Here is a 20,531-nt window from a genome sequence, read left to right on the forward strand (position 1 = left end):
TGAATTTATTTGTTACTTCGATTTTTAAATATAACATTCTTTATTTAATTCACATTAATATAATTAATTACATTAAACTTAAATTTTTTAGTAATATATATTATTTTGTTAAATGTATCTTAAAAAATTGAGATTCATAATCTCACTCTTTCTTCTTAATTACTTTTCTAATCTAATTAATTAATTAATGTGTTATAGTTTTTTTATTCATTCCTTATAAAAGAGATAATATATTTATTTTTTTAATATATAATATTTAGCATAAAGTACCTAAGAATATTTGGATAAAAAAATAACTAATATAAAAAAATAATTTGAAAAAAGTCTTACAAAAAAACAGACAAAATTAAAAAAATTAAGGACGAAGGATAGTATTTGTTTTTTGTTTTTGGAATGGAGGATATCTATGATGGCTTTGTAAATTCAAAAAACTATGCTACAATTCTTATCTCTAGAAACTGGCTGGCCCGGTCCAATTCTACGTTACAAACAAATCATGTTAAGGTCATATGCTGGTTTTGACTATTTTAATCCAAGTTGTGCTGCAGGAGATGAACGTCTGAGTTTGACTAATTCTGTGATTAAAATGATGAAATTAATAGTCACTCTTTGGCGCTAACGGTTTTCGAAAGAAAAAAAACAAAAAAGATACCCTGAATTCCATAATGAAGTAACCGGAAAAGAGGAAACCTTCTGGGTTGCGTTAGTGCACTAAATGCAACTTTTCAACGTTGAAATTTGAAAAAATCAATGTAAAGGGTAAACACAAACAAAAACACAAATGGAGATTGGCAAAGCTTTGCTTGGCCGCGTTAATCGCGCCTCGTGATGTGCCAATTTTTTGGATTATTTTTCCCGCTATTTTTGTTATCTTTTCTAATTCTCCAATCATGCCAATGCAGGGACCAAAAGTAATTGTATATATTAGATCAATTAAATTATTAATTGTAAGTCTATTATATTGTTTTAAATTGAATTATAAAATAAATTTCATGAGTTCTCATTTTTTTATTATTTGTTTTAATTTGATTTATATAAATAAAATTTACACAAATTTTATTTGTAAAGAATGTAATGACCAGATTATATATTATTATCTGCTTGGCACATGAATGTTATAGAAAAATTAAAAAGTGTAATTTGGTTATATTCTTCTTAAATATTAAATTTTGATAATATCTGGCAATTAAAATGGCAGATAACTATAATTTAAATTGTAAAAAATTATAGAAAAATAAAAGAAGTTTTGTGTAAATTGTTAAGTGATGTAAAAATATCAAATCTTCATTAATGTAACCCATATATACAAGATCATATAATTTTTTTTTTGTTTTATTTTCAGTATTTGTTGCAATTTTTAAAATTAAAAAAAAAAAGGTGAAAATAATGTTATATTTTTATATAATTATTTGTGAACCACATCAATTGAAAGTGTGAAAGTAATAAATAAAACAAGCAGACTCTTAATAACTTTACTATTAATTCGCAATTTAGCTTATTCATTTTTGGTCCTATGTAGCTGCACATGTTGCGCACGTCATGAACATCCTTCCCTCATCCAAATTAAATAGAAAAATGCTAAATGTTAAATAATGATTCATCCTTTTTTATTCTACATAATAAACTACTTGACATATCTCATCTAAGAGTTTTTGGTTTCTTGTGTTTTTCTTCCACACTAGCTGCACATAGAAGCAAATTCCATCTCCAAAAAACTTGTAAGAGTGCTTACCCTAGCCATAAAGAAGGAATTTTCAAGGGATATTTTATTTTTGGTTTAAATAACAAATTCCCATTCATATCCTTAAATGTAATATTACATGAAACTATTTTTCCTTTTTCAAAACCACAATCATTTTTTAGCTCAAGTACTTATCACTCCCTTTTATTACATATATGAGTCTGTTTGGATACAAAATTAGAAATTCTTTTAAGAGCTTTTGATAATTTTTCTATTAAAAAAAAATATATTTCAAATAAATAAACCTCTTAAAAATTCTTATGACTTATATTCAAATAAACTCTTTGTCTAACTCTTTAGATCTAACAAATAAGATTGTCATCATGGCCAACATCTAACTATGTACCTTTTCAGCCTTTTAAACAAGTCTAAACTTCAAATAAGCAGAGAGGGTGATAACCAATAATGGCAATTAGCTATTTCCGTTAGGATTTTTTTAATGGTAATTATGGAAGTTTTATTATTTTTATTTTATTGTAGTTATGGTAGTTCTATTAGTTTGGTTTTAGATAACTTTTATTTTTTTTTCTTTCTAGGACTTTCATTGTAAGCTTTTCTTGGACTTCCTCTCAAGTATATACACCTTTGCATACGTTGAATAAATAAGGAAAAGATGTGTTAAACTTGAAGAATGATCCCACCGATTCATTTAGCTCACCAAATTTGGACCGCACGATCAACATCAATATAGATGGCACACGCTAGCTTGGGGAGTGCTCACTCATATTAGAATCACGAGGGAGTGAAGGGACATGTTACGCTTAACTTAAGAGCCTCTAATACTCTTGGAGAGCTCCAAGCCATCTATCACGGCTTAAGCATTTCATGGCTCGAAGGTATTTATGAATCACTGAATCATAGTACTCTATACTTGATTATTTAAGTATTATAAAATTTATAATTTATTATTTTATTTTATTATATTATTGAAATGTTTAATTAGTATGTTATTTATAAATATTTTATATATTGAGTGTATAAGTTGAATTTATAAAATTCTCATAAATTTGCGTAAATTTTCGATAAGGTTAGATCAGATAGTGTTAAGCCTAAACTTTTAGTAGATGCTCTCGGAGTTTTGCTCCTAAGTTATTAGTTTCTTTTTATGTTCTTGCCTTTTATTTACTTAAGCGTAAAAAAAATATATCGTTGTTTATATTTTTCAGCTTTCTGCGTTTATCTAATTGTTTTTCATTACATCATTTATTATATTTATACTTTTTTCTGTCTTAATTGTAAAATTTGTCGTATAAATAATTTATCAATTAAAAATGCCTTAATTCCAATACTTAGCGAGAACAATTTCAAAAAAGTTTAAGCAGTATAAATGACTTCCTCTGTCTTTCACGTGCGCAAAATATGACAAGGATGGTATGATGACTGAATACCATTGATGAATTCTTTGTCTTCCTATATGGATTGTCTTTTGGTGCGTAGTCTAAACTATTTTGGTGCATATCGTCTATATGTGTTTGTTATCGCTTATTATAAGAGTGTTAATATTAAGGATGTGTTTAATTTAAAGGATGACAACAGATGAAAAAAATAAAAATAAAAAATTAAATTAAAATGTAAAAGATGTAAATCTTATAAAAGTAAGTATAATTTTTTTCTCTAATATTATTTTCATTTTCGAAAACAAACACAGCCTTAAAAACACGTCAAAAAAGCAACAAAATAAGCATGAGCAACAAATATTAGCTTCTTCGGACATGGATGCAGTTTGATTGGATGAATAATCTAACACGCATTATACTTTGTACTTAGAGCAAAAGCTATTCACTCACGTATTGGGGTTATGGCCCATGGTTTCGTCCTCTCTTGACGTCCGGAAAATATCTACTCCATGAAAACGTGACATCTTCATAAATTAATTCTTAAAAAGTAAAAAATTTAAATTTAATTTTTGAAAGTAAAAAAAAGTGTTACACATCCTCATTAAATTATAATATTTAAAGATTAATTTAATAATAAATTATATTTTTAAGAACTAATTTAACATTAAATTATAAAATTCATAAATCAATTTATGGTTAAATTATTCACATAATCAGTTTGTTATACTTTTTTATATATTTAAAGATTAAATTTAAATTTTTCATCTTCTAAAGATTAATTTATTATTATCTTACATTTTTAAAGAATAAAATGAATATTTATTCATTGACTTGATTAATGATACAAATATATATTTATATATTAAAAAAAAATTAATTATCGATTTGATATTTTTATTTATTTAATATTTTCAATTAATTTTAAAAAAAAATGTTTGAATGTGATACTTTTTGTCCAATTGAAGTTCCCAACATAAAGTTGCAAATTTCGGCTGAAAGCATCATCACGTTGGGGCATTTAAAAAAATGAAAGACCATATTGAGATATTAAATGATGAGACTTTTTAAAAAATAAATAATCTGAACCTTTTAAAAATAGAAAAAATGAAAGAGCTAATTAAATTTTTTAAATAAATAAAAGGATTAAATTGATAATTAATTGAATTAAAAAGTACATATAGTCTTTAGATAAATTAAATTTTAATATATTATAAGCTTATTCAAATTTAATTTATTTTAATTTCAATTGTTTGAGCATTATATAAAATTATGGAGCTAGAAAATAATTAAATATGCGTCTTTGATAATTTTTTTTATATAATTTTAACAGTCTCATCTTTTTAATTTAATTGTACCTTATAAAATAGAACATTTGTTATATATTAATAATAAAAATATTTTTTTAACCATACGAAATTCTTCATTAAGATGTATAATTTTAGTATATTTAATATTTATTATATATATAATATTTATTTAAATATTATATTTAAAAATTTACTTAAACTTAAGAATATTAGTATAATGTAAGAAAAACTTGCTACTTATACTTGAAAAGCCTATCATGTTTTTTTTTTCATACAAAAAAGACATAAAATTATTATTATTATTGTTTTTATATACTTTTGTTTTTCTTTTGAATGCACTGTGGTGAGAGCGATTTGCTTCGTTAGAACGATCTAAGACTAACTATTTTCACGTGTAATAATATTGATCCAAAATTCCGCCGACGGTCGCCATTGAGGAACACTGCAAACAAAAAACACGTGTAATATATGTTTTCAAATCTCTGTATCACAACCCACAAATCCAGTACGTCTACGTGGATGATTTGTATCTTCCAATCCTGTTTATAAACGTAGAGAATGTTATTTATATATTAAAATTTATTTTTATAATTAAAGTTGGATAATTTTTTTGACATTTCTAATTCTAAGAAAATATTTTTAAAATACCTTTATGTAAAAGTAAAAAATAAACACAAAATAAAAATTATATATAATATAACATACAAGATCAATTATTTTGGATATAATGACATTATCTATCTATTTTTTTGACAATTTTTAATAAATTATTATTCTGTGAATTTTTATGAGTCATAGTCTTAAAAATTGATGTTAAAAAAGAATTTGGATTTTCGCGTAAAGTATGTTGGGAAATTTAACACATAAAATAAAATTAAATATGAAATGACATGTCTATTTTTAAAATGTGAACATTCGGTATGATGGGAGACAACAATGAGTCATCATATTGGTATATTATTCTTCCCATTTTGTGACAATGATATTATGTTTGTGTACAGTGATGGATTTAAGACTCTAAATTAATGGGGATAATTTACTTTTCAAATAATATAAATTAATAATAATTATCATTATGCATATGAAGATAAAGACATAAATATCAAAATCATAAAATTTTAATGTGTTTATTCAAATAAATTACATATCTTATAGTTATCCTCTACATGATTTCATGTTTTGAAATCGTTGAATGATCAGTTCATTGTCAATCTTATTGAACATATCTTTCTCAATATAAGTCACTAGACAATCATTCATTCATGCATCTCTCATCTGATTATACTACCTATTTTTCACAATTTTCATGGCAGAAAAGGCTCTTTCCACAGTTGTTATGGCAACGGACAAAATCATTGTTAACTTCAAAAGAAGGTAAACTAATGAATAAATAATATGTCTTCCAATTTCAATCAACTTTTTAGAAAAAAATTTGATTCCTTTCAAAGATAAAAATTCTACATTGCTACGCATATCAATGATGTAAGTCTCAAGTTGATTATCAAGCATCACTAAATTAATTGCAAAGAATTCACATGGATAAAACTTTGCAAATTCAATTAGCCTTGCCTTATCAAAAGTAGAGAATAAATTGGTTGGATTCAAATAATCCATGCAAAGAAGCAACTAAGTATTTGTCTTTGTAAAATGATCATTAAGTTCCTAAAGTTGCATGTCCACAATAGTATATAATAATTCAACACGATAATGATGCTCAGTTGTGATAGCTTGAGCTTTACCTCCACGTCCTGATCTCCCCTTAGAAAAAAATATGTCTTCCATATTAGGAATGTTAATGAAATGCTTATTACAAAATGGATTTACTTCCTGCAGTAAAGACTCTCATCCATTATCCCTCATAGTTTGCAATCGTAGCTTTGTGATGTTAACCAAGTTCATAGCATTGATGATATCTTGATCTTTCCTTTGCAGTGCTTGTGACAATTCATTTAAAATACCCAAGACATTTTTCATCAAATGCAATGTGAATGCAAAATCAAAATCCTCTAGCAAATGTAAAATACCATTTGCTTCAGCTCTTTGATCTGCATTTGATCCATTTTCTTTTATAATTTCAAGAACATCAATTATAGAAGAATACATCAATATCAAATTGATCAAAGTTGCATAATGCGAACCCCAATGAGTATCAACAACTCATTTAAGACTAGTTTCTTGATTCAAACTTTGTCCACTAGGAATTTCTCATTTTCCCAATGTCTCTCTAACATAATTTATTTGTTTTTCACGAAGCATGTCATGTCGTTTGCAAGATCCCCCAACAACATTTAATAAAGTGGACACCAACTTAAAAAGAGAGGCAGCTTGAATGTGATTTTTTGCAATAACAACTAATGTGAGTTGTAATTGATGAGCAAAACAATGTACATAAAAAGCAGATGAATTCTCCTTTAAGATCAAACTTTTGAGACCACAAAATTCCCCTTGCATGTTGCTAGCGCCATCATAACCTTGTCCATGAATTCTTGATATACTAAGCCCATGTTTACAAAACAATTCATCAATTGTCATTTTCAATGATAAAGTTGTAGTACCTTTAGCATGAACCATACCAAAAAAACGCTCAACAATACTTCCCTTTTTGTTAGCATAACGCAAAGCAATAGTCATTTGCTCCTTGTTTGATATGTCACGTGCTTCATCAACAATGATAACAAATAATTCATCTCCAAGATTAGTAATAATAGAATTAGTGGTTTCCAATGCAACAACATTAACAATATCTTTTTGGATTTTTGGAGCAATTAACTGATGCTTTTCGGTAGCATTTTCTAAGACAATATGATTTATTGATTCATTGTGCTCAACAAAAAATTTAAGAAGTTCCAGGAAATTACCTTGGTTAGCAGAATTGGTTGATTCATCATGACCACGGAAAGCTAATCCTTGCTTTAATAGAAAACGGATACAATTAATTGACGTTGTCAAACGCCTTCGATACAAGTCACGAACTTATTCAGATTGCTTAGATATAGCAACTTCAATATGTTGATTTTGATTCATTAAATCTTGACACTTCCTCCAAGCAATGTTATGAGCACTATTAGGACCTCCAACATGAGATGAAAGTCTTTCTTTCTTATTCCAATTTGTGAATCCCTCTATCACAAATGTATCACCACCTGATTGCTTTCCAAAAGCATGACTAAAAAGATAACAACACAAACAAAATGCCTCATCTTTTTCTATGCTATACTCCAACCAGTTGCCAAATTCATTAAACCAAGAAGGACAAAATCTTCTTAAAGAGTTTCCAATTTTTCTTTGGGGAAAATTATGTTAAGTAGGTTGACATGGTCCTCTTTGTAAATATGCTCTTTGTATCTTATCTCGATCATTAGGATGATATGCTGAAATTTTAATTCGCTTTCCTGGATCTGATGGCAAGTCTTCCAAATTAATTTCAATTCGTTGTTGTTGGAGACTTGATTCACAAGATTTTGATGAAGATTGCTGCTCATTTGATGGTAATTTCCTCTTCAAATATATATCCATGATCTATTTACAATTCAAAAGAAATTAATAATTCTAAATTTAAAATATCCATAAAAATTAAAAATTTATAAATTCATCAAACATAATTAATATGTAATTATATTATTTATATATCAAACTTAAGGGGAAAAAAAGAAAAAGATTTGTGAAAAAGCACATAACCAGAGACATGTTTATAAGTTATAACACTTATTGGTAATTTGCTATCTAAGTCTTTCTTTGCTTGTTCTGATTTTCCTTGCTCTTGTAGACTTGGAGCCTCATATAACCCTCATGAGCTCTCTATTTTTTCAATTTTTCTAACTTTTCTATGCAAACATGTGAGAGAATTTAAAATAGAAGCGAAACAGCCACCACCAGAAAATGTGAAGAGTAAAAGCAGAATAGGCACGTAACTTACAGTAATGAAAAAGAAACAAGAAAAGTAAAGAAGACTTTTATGGAATGAGAAGAAAACTTGTACCAGAGGAAATGAAAGGGTAGAAAAAGACACAAATTTACTTTAGTTAGATAAAAAAAAACAAATAAATTATATAATTTTATTCAAGTTAGGTGATATATTTGTACAATTTTAACTACACACAGATTTACAGAAGAGTGAGTTCAAATATATAGGATTAGGAGGAGTAAAATAAAAAAATTTAAAATATTTAATAATAATTTTATCAAAGTCAGGGGGTGCACCTGTACATCCTCGTACATATGCAGGTCCTCCACTGTTTGTGCACAAAATTGATGTACTACAAAGCGAACTGCCAAGGGTATTCTGACTTCATGCGACCCATCTTCCGAGAACAAGTACCCAAATTAGAATCTGCTTTGAACTCGTAGCTTGGAAGAAAAAGTTACATTGATTTTGATTTTCTTTCGTTTAGAGCTAAATGTTAAGGTTGATGGCTCAACATTAATTGATATTCCAATTGGAGCTACAACACGAGCAGTGTAGATAGATTTAATTGGGCCAACGTTGGTGACTGTTCTTGATATCGTGAGGGGTTGCTTCAGCTCTGGAATGATAATAGAAGGCAGGTTCATGTTTAAAAGGAACTTGTGTGATTTCTGGCATTTGGTAGGAAACCCTGCTAATAAGCTTATGGCAGTGCTGTTGTAGCCCATAGAACAGAGGAATCGAACGTATTCTGAGTTTTTCATGTCATAGACGAGACCAAGATCTGTGACTTTGTTAGGATCAACATGACCACCTCCATAGTCAAATGGGTCAGCTTGTTTATGTGGTGCTCCCTCTGCCCAAATATATTGCTTGTATTCATTTTTCAGAGAAGCTTCATCAAAAGCAAAGGAAATTACTCAAATTAGTGCATTCCATAACTTCAAGAAGGGTCATGTGATTGGTGTGTGTGAGAATTATAACGATCCACCTTAGTTACATAACAACTAAAGCGAAGGTTCTTATTTTATTTAATTAAACTAATTTAAGAGTTTTTAAAATAATTAAAAGGAAAATTTTTCGCGTTAAAGATTTAATGTTTGATGTAATAACATTCGAGATCGTTACACGAATAAACATGCCAATTGATGAAAAAATTGTTGTCCGGGATCATTAAGTGTCTATGATCTCAACTAATTTTTACATATTATTACTTAAAAAGAATCATGTAACTTTTGAAAACTCATGAATAATATATGTATTTTAAAATTTTAATGTTAAATATTCATGACATGATTTAATAATCAATCTTTGATTATAGGTCCATGTATGTTTAAAGTTGGCATTAAATTTTGAGATAAACCTCTAATAATGACCGGAAAACAACACTAAAAACGGTGAAATTTGTTGCATATTGTCTTTAATCCATACCCTTTGTGAGATAAAAGGCTAGTGCAGCGGGGCTCCAAGTTGGATGGATAGTCTTTATAAGTGCAACAATACCAGTTATGTGGGGGCATGGCATATGGAAGTTCCTGACTCAATGTTGAAGTTAAGGGGATGTAAATCTGACTCATCTTCATTTGCAGCATCAGATACCAAACGGGCAGAAGAAGCGGGTGACCAAGCCGCCAGAATATTAACCCCAGGAGCAGCAATATCAGGCTGCACCACATTCATCAATCATAAACATAAAGCATTTTACATTTTCGTTAAGATAAAAACTATTGCCTTGATGAAGGAATGAATTTTCAGAACCTTCAACACTGAAGGAGACAGAGAACTTGGTCCTCGCGAAAAGAAGAATGCCACTTCTGGTGATAACTGTTGCCCCACAACTGTTTTTGTTTTGCTAAACTTAATTACAGGATTCCTACAGCACATGCATGCATCACAAGATAATTTGGTCAATGTTCCCTAGACCATGTTATTATTATGTAATAAAAAGACTCTAGTGCAATCAACAATGTTATGCTTTCTTAAACCAATATACTCATGCATCTTTTTAATTCTTACAACCAATAGGATATAGACTCTTAACAATATTTTAGAACTTGAATTTCAACTCAACTCAATCTAAAAAGTTAGTTTATGAGGTAAGAGTTGCCCCATTATATTCATAATTTTGACTATAGAATAGAAGCCTATTTTTTAAAATAAGTACTTTTTAAAATAAAATAAGCAGTTTTATGGTTTTGTGATGTGTTTATCTAAACTGCTTTTACTCAAAATAAGTAATTTTTTTCTTCTCTTAAGAAGCAAATTCTATTTGTTTCTTAAAAAATGATTCTATATAAAGTGTTTATTTTAAAACTGTTTTCTAAATTTAAACAAGCTAATCCTATATTACTTAGTCAACGTGAAATCTCCAAAATAATACCATTATTTCCTTAGAATATTTTGCAGACTTGTGCACAGAGAATATATGTTGCTCTTGCAGACTACTCACCTAGTTGCTTCCATGTATGACAGAATAGTTGTTCCTGTAATAAAGTCAACTTGGACACAGGGTTTACTCCACGAGGTATCGACATCTTTAGTAGGAAACTGAGCAAATATGAGACCAGCGCCTCCAACTTCCGTTACAGTTCTTATTCTTATAGCAACTGTGGCTGACCTCTGTGACCGAGACTGGAAACAAAGAATTGCTTTTCCTTTTGCTAAGGTGGCATTCAGGCTCCCTGAATTGCAGCTCCTGAGCATAATTAAAACAATAAATATGCACTTTCACCGTCAGATTCACGGTTTTACAAAGATATCAAGCTAACAGGAAGCTAGTGAGGAAATTTACCTTGCACTTTTTTCATCAGCATCTGAAGCTGCTATGTCTTCTCCAAACACAATACGATAAAACTTGCTCAGATCTTTCCCTGTATATAAACTCTGACCCTATATGAGGGAAATAAAATATAGTTGTGTTTGCACTGCAAACGGTTAATCTAGCATGGATGCAAACTAGTATGAACACATAATTTGTGTCTGTTTGCTCAGTTTAAGGTTTAAATTTAGGCGGTTCAAAGCAGGAGAAGCTGTACATAGTACTTCAAAAATTTATTTTTAATTGCAACTATTTTGGTCAGTGTTTGTAGTCTTCCGACAAAATTAAGATAGTAAAATGGAATTCAGTTTCAAACTAAGAGTACATGTCTGGTATTCTGAAAAGAACATCCTTCAGTCTAACAAGCTTTACTTACATAATCAAAATAAGATAATAAACCTTCCCTTTAATTGCTTTAATTATAAGCGTGGGTCACTTAAGTCAAAGTATAGTGGAAATGAATTAAGTGAATGATATTTTGTAACATTTTACAAAGTCAGAGACTAAGGTGAATGTTTTATAAAGTCCATGGTTAAACTGATTCAAGTAATCAACGCTTACCATCTTATTAGGATCAAAGTGGAGGTATACTTGAACTGTAAAGACTTGCAGACATATCGAAATGTTGTTTCATACTTGAAATGCCAAGCTATATTCATAAAGAGATGAAGATTCATTACTGTCATCTGAAAATCCTAAGCTATGCTCATCTCAATCACTAAATAACTTCTTGGTCCTTTTTTGAATAATAATAATAATAATAATAATAATAATAATAATAATAATAATAATAACACCTTTACATTTATTAAGTGTTTGAAGAATTTTGTGGTGAAACATCACAGCAAGCACAGAGATGAATTGATGAAGTACCTGTAGAGTTTGATTGTTTCCCATGATAATCCTAGATGGAAATTCTCTATCAATGGTTCTGGCAGAAACGGTAATAAGCCAAGGGGCAGTGTTTATGACAGTTTGGGGATATGGACTAGAATTGCCACCAGAGCATACACAGAAATTCCTTTGGCTACAGCATGAAAAGAGCCAATGGCCAGTGTATCCTCAACATAAGTTGATGCTGCCACATCCTGCATACCATCATGACTTTTCTTCAAATCAGCTTTCACTTTGCAATGATGTTTCATTAAGTCCTAAAAAATACAGCAAGCTGGAATAATCCACGACAAGTTATTGGCTGATGCATCTGGAATAATCCTTAGCTTCGGTTGGTTGTTCTGTGTATGACTATTTAAAGGTCTGTGTGTCATGCATCTGGGGACCACTTTCACCTTTTTCTTTATGAAATTCACAGTCATTAATTTCACACAAAAAGGTTTAGATCTCTTCTAATGAAGTCTCCTTTTTAGAGGATAATGATCTAAAGAAGTCTCGCATGGATAAAGGCAAAAGTAAGGGTACACAGATGCCATAAATTTTCTAAAATTAGAAACAAATTTATCAATTGCCAACAGTTGTTTATCTAACTTTATGATGACATAATAAGAGGAAATTTTTTGAGTGTACACTCCATTTTGAAATGTAAGGAAATAAATTTATGATATCGTTACAATATTAATCTTCAAAATTTTCACTCTCTTTTAATTCTATTTATTTAGTTATTATCACTGAAAATATTTAGCATTGCTTTTTCATGTTAATACCTTTCATATTGACACAACTGTGAAATACCTGCAATGAGCTTAGCGTGAGACTGACTTAAAACTGCAACGAATCCAGAGAAGCCATGCTTATAGCTATACTGGATGGACCTCCTAGCAGCACCTTTGCTGTTTAAAAAAAAAAAAGAGCATATCAGATTCTCAATTTTATTTTTTAAACTGCAAACAGGTCCAACAACAACCATCCTGTAATGGAAATTTCATCTCTTCAGTGCCAAAACATTAACTCAAACGCCATTGGTTTTCAATTATTTTCAAGAAAACAATATGCAAGTATTCTCATGTTGAAAATTCCAAACATGTTTAACTGTAACACTTTTGTTTCCCTCACACTCTCCAAGTACACACCACATTTTAAAACTCAAATTTAAACTTCAGAGGAACAGAAACATTTCCACTGAAAAAGAACAATGAATTAAAGGTAAACCTTCTGAGAATACGTGATAGTATGTCAAGGTGGGAGTCTTCAACTAACTGTTGCTCACTCTGGTTCATTCTTTCACCCATATACACAATATGGACCTACCAAAAAACGGGAATAACAAAGAGAGCCAAATAAGGACGGAAGAGGTAAAATAAAAGAGCCCCCTTATAGCCATTTGAAGATGCTATTAAGGGAAAATCAAAATATGGTTAGTAGAAGAGAGAAGAAGCAGAATTTACATTGCTTGAGGCAAAGGTGACAAGGAAACAAGATTGTTGCAGAACAAGAAGTATCAAAGTGATGACTAAATTCCAAGCAAGGGCCATGGGGGAGCGCAAAACCAAGAATGAGAATCCAAAAATACCACTGTTTAAGTGATAGTTTTGGCTTAGTAGATTTTGGATAGTGTTTTGATACCACTGTTTCAGTGATGATTGTTTGGCTTTGTAGATTTTCATTTTGGATAGTGTGTGAGATACTGTTAGTAGGTGTCAAAGAAACCGACTAAGTACCTGCTCCACCACCACTGCCATCATTTACTCTGTGGTGGGCTCGGTCTCAGCTTTTAGGCTTCATCATTGATCTTTGAATCTTTGTACCTATCGGGGGATAGAGTGAGATAGAAACCGGGGATTGAGGACCATGAAAAGGAACTTTAATTAGTTTAGCACTTTACCTTCCAAAGCATCTCCTATAGCGTTCACTAAAATTGGGACAATTGATGGTGATGTTTACTCCTTGTATTATTTATGGTTTATGATATGCAAAATGTGATTCCAACGAGGGAACATGACACTTTTCTAGCTCAGAAAACTCAAGTCAAAGAAGAGATAAAAGTCTCCAATATGAAAAAGAACTTTTATTTGATTCTTGGCTAAACATATACTTATATTAATCTTATAGGGTTATTTTCGTCTAAAAAATTTGAAAATTTTGGAAATCATGACAAAAATTATTTCTCTAGGCTCCATCATTGTTCACCTCATCCAACTTGAACAATATTCTGATTTAGACTATATTATTTCTCTAGCCATTCGAATTGAGAAGCAGCCCAAGGCCAAGAAGTCCTCATACTAATTTTCTTTCTTCTTCCTCTTCTTCCAAGAATCCTACAAATAACAAGATGCAAATCCAACAATGTAGCCCATCAAATAGAACACCACGTATATAAGCCCACCAAAGAGATCAATCCTAAATTATGGAAGTGTTTCAGGTGCCAATTATTCAGTCCTATAGCTTCTAATTGTCCAAACTATAAAGCAATCACTATCATTATATTATAGGAGAAGTTCATGAGGCATTAGAGGCAAATGAAGAGCCAATGTTTGATGAAGATTTGATGTATGATGAAGAGTTCACTCATGCTATGATGCTAATCATGGGTGATTAGACAGAATCACAGAACCTACACTACACATATATCGTTTCCACACCCATTGCACTACCAAAGACAAAGTTTGCAATATTATCAGAGGTTGTAAGAATGCAGTATCAGACTTCATGATGGAGAAGTTGAAGTTGCCAACACAAAAACATCAACGTCCATACAAGTACAATGGCTTAACAAAGAAAGATATAAGTTTCTAAACGGTGGTATTCGTAACCACTCCTTGGTAACTATTGTAATGGTGATAAACAGTATGTTCACTCATTGGCAAGTGCACCAATTCGTTCAAGTAGTAATTAGAACGGTAAGATCGAGTATCGTATCCACAAGAAATTTCTTGTATTTCAATGACACATATTCAGTTTGTAAACACTTTATAGTTGGAGTAATGTGAAATTCAGCAAATCATTCATGTCATAAAGTACACTATAACAATTTTTCTAAATTAAGAATGAATACTAGAAATAAACGCAGAGTTTAGTGAACAAAACAAATACCTAGTTGAATGTGTCAAGGAGCATTCTACTGAACCTTCTCTTGATGTGATTATAAAAGTTTTTCTCTATTTAATATTATTCTAGTGTCACTTGCACCTATAAATTCAGTCTAACTGTAATTCCTTACATGAAAGAGCATAACCCTCCCAGTTTCGTTATTGATTCCTCAACAAATTCAGCCTAAGCGAACCACATGACAAATGAGATGCAAACTGTACTAAATTACTTCACACTATTCCTAGAAATGAAGAATTTTAGTTGCTCTACCAAGTTCTAAGGATTAATAGCATTTTTCAACACTTAAATCCTAACAAAACATATAAATGGATGATCAAGCCACATATATGAAAATAATCACAGATAAAAGCAAAGACACTAACAATAATATTAAATAGATAGTTAGAGTTTTTACATCAAGAGTGCTCAGTGGAAAACTCTCCAACAATGGAGTGTTTAGCCCTCCATTAACATGGAGAGCTCAACTACAATGGAGATACAAGGAGAAAATGGAATGCTGAAGCAAAAATGGGAGGAAAGCAGCTTACTTGTCTTCTTTCAGCCTTAGCTCTTTGTTTTTCGTCGTTCACTTTGCATATATCGTTTCATCTCCCCCTATTTTCCAGCTTTTAAAGACTTTTGAACTTTTTAGCTTATGAAGGCGCGCTTAGCAAGTAATGTCTTGTTAAGCGAGAGTTAGTGATTAGGAGTTGAAGAAGCTGGACGCGCTAAGCACGAGAAATGACAAAAGCTTTGTTGGGCGAGCTGGCTGCGGGCTGAGTGCGATGCTCTCTGACTTTGTATTCTTTAGGGTTTTTCTTCGCTGCTTAAGCGTTGAGCGGATTCCCCTCGTTTAGCGCGACCCTTCAGGATGCACTTTCAATCTTCCTTGCTTAAAACCTAAAAAAAAAATCAAATAAAAACACTATCAATCATCAAGATGAAGCTTTCACGGTGTAAAACTCACAAGAATTCAATTATTTAACAATTTTCACACACGAAACCATAAAATTGGAGGCACATTACTACTTTTCATCTATTTTTTGACGCATTTTGTGTTCTTGAATAACAATTATTATAGTATCCAAGCCCAAGTTAATTAAGCCTTCCATGACCGTGCTCCACAGTAATCAAGTTATTTTGACAAATTTGCCACGACTTTTTAGCTTAAGGATGTGGTCCCTTGTTTCATTATTCATGTATATAGACATAAAAAGAAACTTCTAACTTTAAAAATTAATTTTACTAAACACTTTAAGTATATCCGATGTGAGTGCTTAAATAAATTGTTTAAATTTAAATAATACTACTTAATAAAAAAAATTCATTACAATTGATGACTTGATAGTGCATTATTTAAGTGAATTGGTTATATAAGGGACTATGGCTTAATTGATTATTATAAAAGAGAATAATTTTTTCAATCCAAAATTTAATGTATTTTAAGTTAAGTACTTGCTCCAACAATTTTAGTATTAAAGTAAATTTTTGTATAAAATTCTTAAATTTATATAATATTATAAGACTCATAAATTTAAAATAAAGAAACTCATGCTCTTAATTCTATTACAAAGAAAAAAAAACTTTTAATCTAATTTTACTGAATATGTTTTACAGTAAAACATATCTAAATGTATTTGATCTATTTTTTTAAATTTAAATTTAATTTGCTACAAGTCTGATTTGAGTTGTTACACGAACATTTTCAGCAGGGGAACTAAATTCATAGAGTAAAATAAAGCAAAACGATACTAATTTAAGTTATTTAAAATAAAATAGAGCTATTATTAATAATTTTCTTTATTATTTTGGTTTACTTTCCAACCCACAGAGACAACAAAAATAGTACCCACTTCATTTCCTACCCCTTTATTTTTCATATAATTCCTCTTGCCGGGGGTATATCCAATCCATATAAATACCTTGTGCTTTAGAAAAGTGATAATTGCATTGTAACTGTCTTTATTTGAAAAAAGAAATAAAAAAATGTTTTGAAAACAGACAAGTTTCTCGAGGAAGCGATCCAAAGCCCAATGAATGAATGGTTATCGTTTTGAAGAAGCTTTTGATGGCAGTGCTCTGAGACTGAATCATTGAAACTAGATTCAATTTATTCGCTCCTTTCTTCACCAAAATTGAATTGAATGGATGCTATCAGAAAGCAAGCCTCCAAGCTTCGAGAACAGGTCGCTCGCCAGCAGCAGGTTCGTTACCGCAGATCCTTTCGCTTTCTTCTTTGTTTCTGTCTAAATCATTATACCTTCTCACGGTTTTTTTTTTCGTTTGCTACGCTTCGTTGCTATTTTGCGATGCAATTTTCGTTTAACTCCTCGCAGCGTGTTCATAACCTTGTAGTAATTATTGTTCTCGTGAATATGATACCGCAGAGTATTGGATCTAATCGAATTTCGCACTTGCATTTCCGAAATCAATTAAGAAAAACTGTAGATCAAAGTTGAGTTTTAAATCGGTATCTTATCTTGCTTACGCTTTGAGCTCGGTAGCTGATTCAAAATCTTCGAGATGTGTATGTGTTTTCGTGCCTTTAATTGTGATGATTAAGCTTAAATTAGTATATAATCAATATTAGTAGCTGGATTTAAAATCACCGAGCCGTGCGCATGTCTGTGTTTGCATTTCGTTAATGAACAAAACTTAGATGATGCAGTTTCGTAGGTGGTTTTGGTGTTTCATCAATAAGAATTGGATTTTATATCAGTAATCTGCATAATAAATGTTTCTATTAAAGGTCAACATAGATTACTGAGGTGAAACTCCAATTATGATTGGAGGACAACGCCAAAACCACCTATGGAATTACATGTAGGTTTGTCTTTCCTTAATTAATTGTTAAGCTTTGGTTCATTTCTTTTTTTGTTCCTGTTTCTCAAAATTTCCTTCCCTTTGATTAGTTCCTTTCTCAATTATCGGGGTGCTAATGAAAATTTAGAAGTGTTGCTATTTAGGCTGTTCTGAAGCAGTTTGGGGGTGGCGGTTATGGAGGTTCAGATAATGTGGTTACTGATGGAGTGGAGCTCCAGCTACACCAGAAACTTGAGAAACTTTATATATCGACACGTGCGGGGAAGGTTACCTGGTTCTTTGATTTCAATTCTTTGTTTTCATTTATAGTTGATGTCGATTTATCCCTTCTCCCCTAGGCTGATCATAGCTCCAAATCCAATTGTGTTTTCAGCATTATCAAAGGGATATTGTTCGTGGTGTAGAAGGTTATATTGTTACTGGATCCAAGCAAGTGGAAATAGGTAAGTAATATTGGTTTATAAAGCTTCTATATAAGTTTGTTGCAGAAAATGTTATTATTGAATTCTTCTATACCATTATCTTATTTAACAGGAACAAAGTTGTCAGAAGATAGCAGGAAATATGGTGCAGAAAATACATGTACCAGCGGTAATACACTGTCTAGAGCTGCACTAAGTTTTGCGCGAGCCCATGCTCAAATGGAGAAAGAGCGTGGAAACTTACTAAAAGCTCTTGGTACGCAGGTAGTATATACATGTTGATATGTAAGTATGCTTGTGCGTGGAGTGATTATGTATGAGTTTGTTGAGCAGTACTTGCAATTGCAAGATTATAAGGTTCAAATCTGACTTCACAGAAGTAATGATCGGGCTTTCCCCCTAACTGAACTGGTTTAATCTAATGAAAAAGGAATATGGAGGCCATGTTCATCAATCTCACTCTATCTATACTGGTGGCTCATATTGTTGATTTACCTAGTGTGTGTTGCCATCTTAGCCTAATAATTATGTGATTGAAGTCATGGTCAATGCTGATTAGGTTGCAGAGCCATTAAGGGCAATGGTGGTGGGAGCTCCATTGGAGGATGCTCGGCATCTTGCTCAACGTTATGACAGAATGCGACAGGAAGCTGAAGCCCAGGTGTTCTAGAATTTATCTTTCATTTAACTTTTCAAAACTTGTTGGACATCCTTTTTCATTTGTCACCTGCTTTTTGTCTGTCTTCTGTGTTTCAGTGCATGTTTCATTAATGATTTTATTTTATTATTTTGTTGTGTAATTACTCTGTCTTTTGAACCTAGATAGGCTATTGAAGTTTCTAAACGCCAGGCAAAAGTAAGAGAAATGCCACCCAGTGCAGAGAATACTATGAAATTAGAAGCAGCTGAAGCTAAGCTGCAAGATCTGAAGACAAACATGACCATACTGGGGAAGGAAGCAGCTGCAGCTTTGGCTGCTGTTGAAGCACAGCAACAGAGGTTAACTCTTCAGCGTATTATAGCTATGGTATTGCAGTTTTCCCGAACGATTCTGCAATTCTTCAATTTAATGAAACCTTGGTTCAGAGTAATAACAAATCATAACTTGTAATTAATCCCACATTTTGGTTCTACTTATGAAGGTTGAAGCTGAGCGTGCCTATCATCAAATAGTCCTACAAATACTTGATCAGCTTGAGGGAGAAGTAAGTATTCATATATCATGGTCATGTTATCATTTTTTATCCATGCAGAAGCCAGATATACCATTTGACAGATATGTAATTTTCTTTTGTTATAAACATGATTTCGTGCTATATGTATATTTAATAATAGGTGACATCAGAACGACGACAAATTGAAACCCCTTCTACTCCTAGTCTGGATAACACCATGCCACCACCTCCGTCATATGAAGAAGTGAATGGTGTCTATGCTTCTCCGACACACAATGGATCAACAGATAGCATGGGTTACTTCTTGGGAGAGGTTGGCATGAGATTGTTTCTACTTTTTTGAACACAGGGGAACACTTGCAGATATTAAATATTGAATACAGGTTACTGCTTTCTTCTTTTGTAACTTTTGCTCTTCTTGCAGGTTTTATTTCCATATTCTGCTGTATCTGAAGTGGAGCTAAATCTATCAGTTGGCGATTATGTTGTTGTTCGAAAGGTTCGTAGCTTTCTGCATCTGAATATAATTATATTTTACGATGAACCAATTCAAAACTGACGCGGGAATAACCAAGTAGAATGCATTTTTACCATTGTCATGCAATGCTAACAAAAAATCCTTGTTCTTCAAGTTTGATCTGATTTTCCTTTGCCATTATTATGGTGGTTGTGGTTTTAACAGGTGACAAACAGTGGATGGGCCGAGGGTGAATGCAAAGGCAGGGCAGGTTGGTTTCCGTTTAGTTACATTGAACGGAGGGAGCGGGTTCTTGCGAGCAAGGTGACTGAAGTTTTTTAACTTTTAAGTTTTTCCTGTTGGGTTGGTTTCTTAACCTGCGAATTTTGTATGTATGTTTTGATTTTGTAAAACAGATTGATTTGAGATATAGATGGCAATTTTCCCTTGTGATTATCTTGTAGAATTTATAAATCATTTTTTTGTTATCCATTTTTATTTTATTGCACTCAACTTGTTTCTTTCGTAGTTTGTTTATGCAACTTCAACCAACTAACTTATGT

At 31.3% G+C, this 20,531-nt stretch overlaps 1 protein-coding gene and 1 pseudogene across 1 annotated transcript; one reads left to right on the plus strand and one right to left on the minus strand.

The window, feature by feature from the left end:
- Positions 1-6,227: 6,227 nt before the first annotated feature.
- LOC100776727 (subtilisin-like protease SBT3.5) lies at positions 6,228-12,787 on the minus strand (annotated as a pseudogene).
- A 4,245-nt stretch (positions 12,788-17,032) lies between these two features.
- On the plus strand, positions 17,033-20,419 carry LOC100791309 (SH3 domain-containing protein 2). Its single transcript, XM_003540922.5, has 10 exons — positions 17,033-17,295; positions 18,058-18,180; positions 18,288-18,357; positions 18,449-18,600; positions 18,896-18,997; positions 19,163-19,363; positions 19,479-19,541; positions 19,672-19,824; positions 19,936-20,010; positions 20,194-20,419. Exons 1-10 carry the CDS (start codon positions 17,236-17,238, stop codon positions 20,308-20,310), a joined length of 1,116 nt encoding a protein of 371 aa, XP_003540970.1. The 5' UTR covers positions 17,033-17,235; the 3' UTR covers positions 20,311-20,419.
- The last annotated feature ends 112 nt before the right edge of the window (positions 20,420-20,531 follow it).

Source organism: Glycine max, chromosome 12 (genome assembly GCF_000004515.6).
Source record: "Glycine max cultivar Williams 82 chromosome 12, Glycine_max_v4.0, whole genome shotgun sequence".
NCBI classification, from domain to species: domain Eukaryota; kingdom Viridiplantae; phylum Streptophyta; class Magnoliopsida; order Fabales; family Fabaceae; genus Glycine; species Glycine max.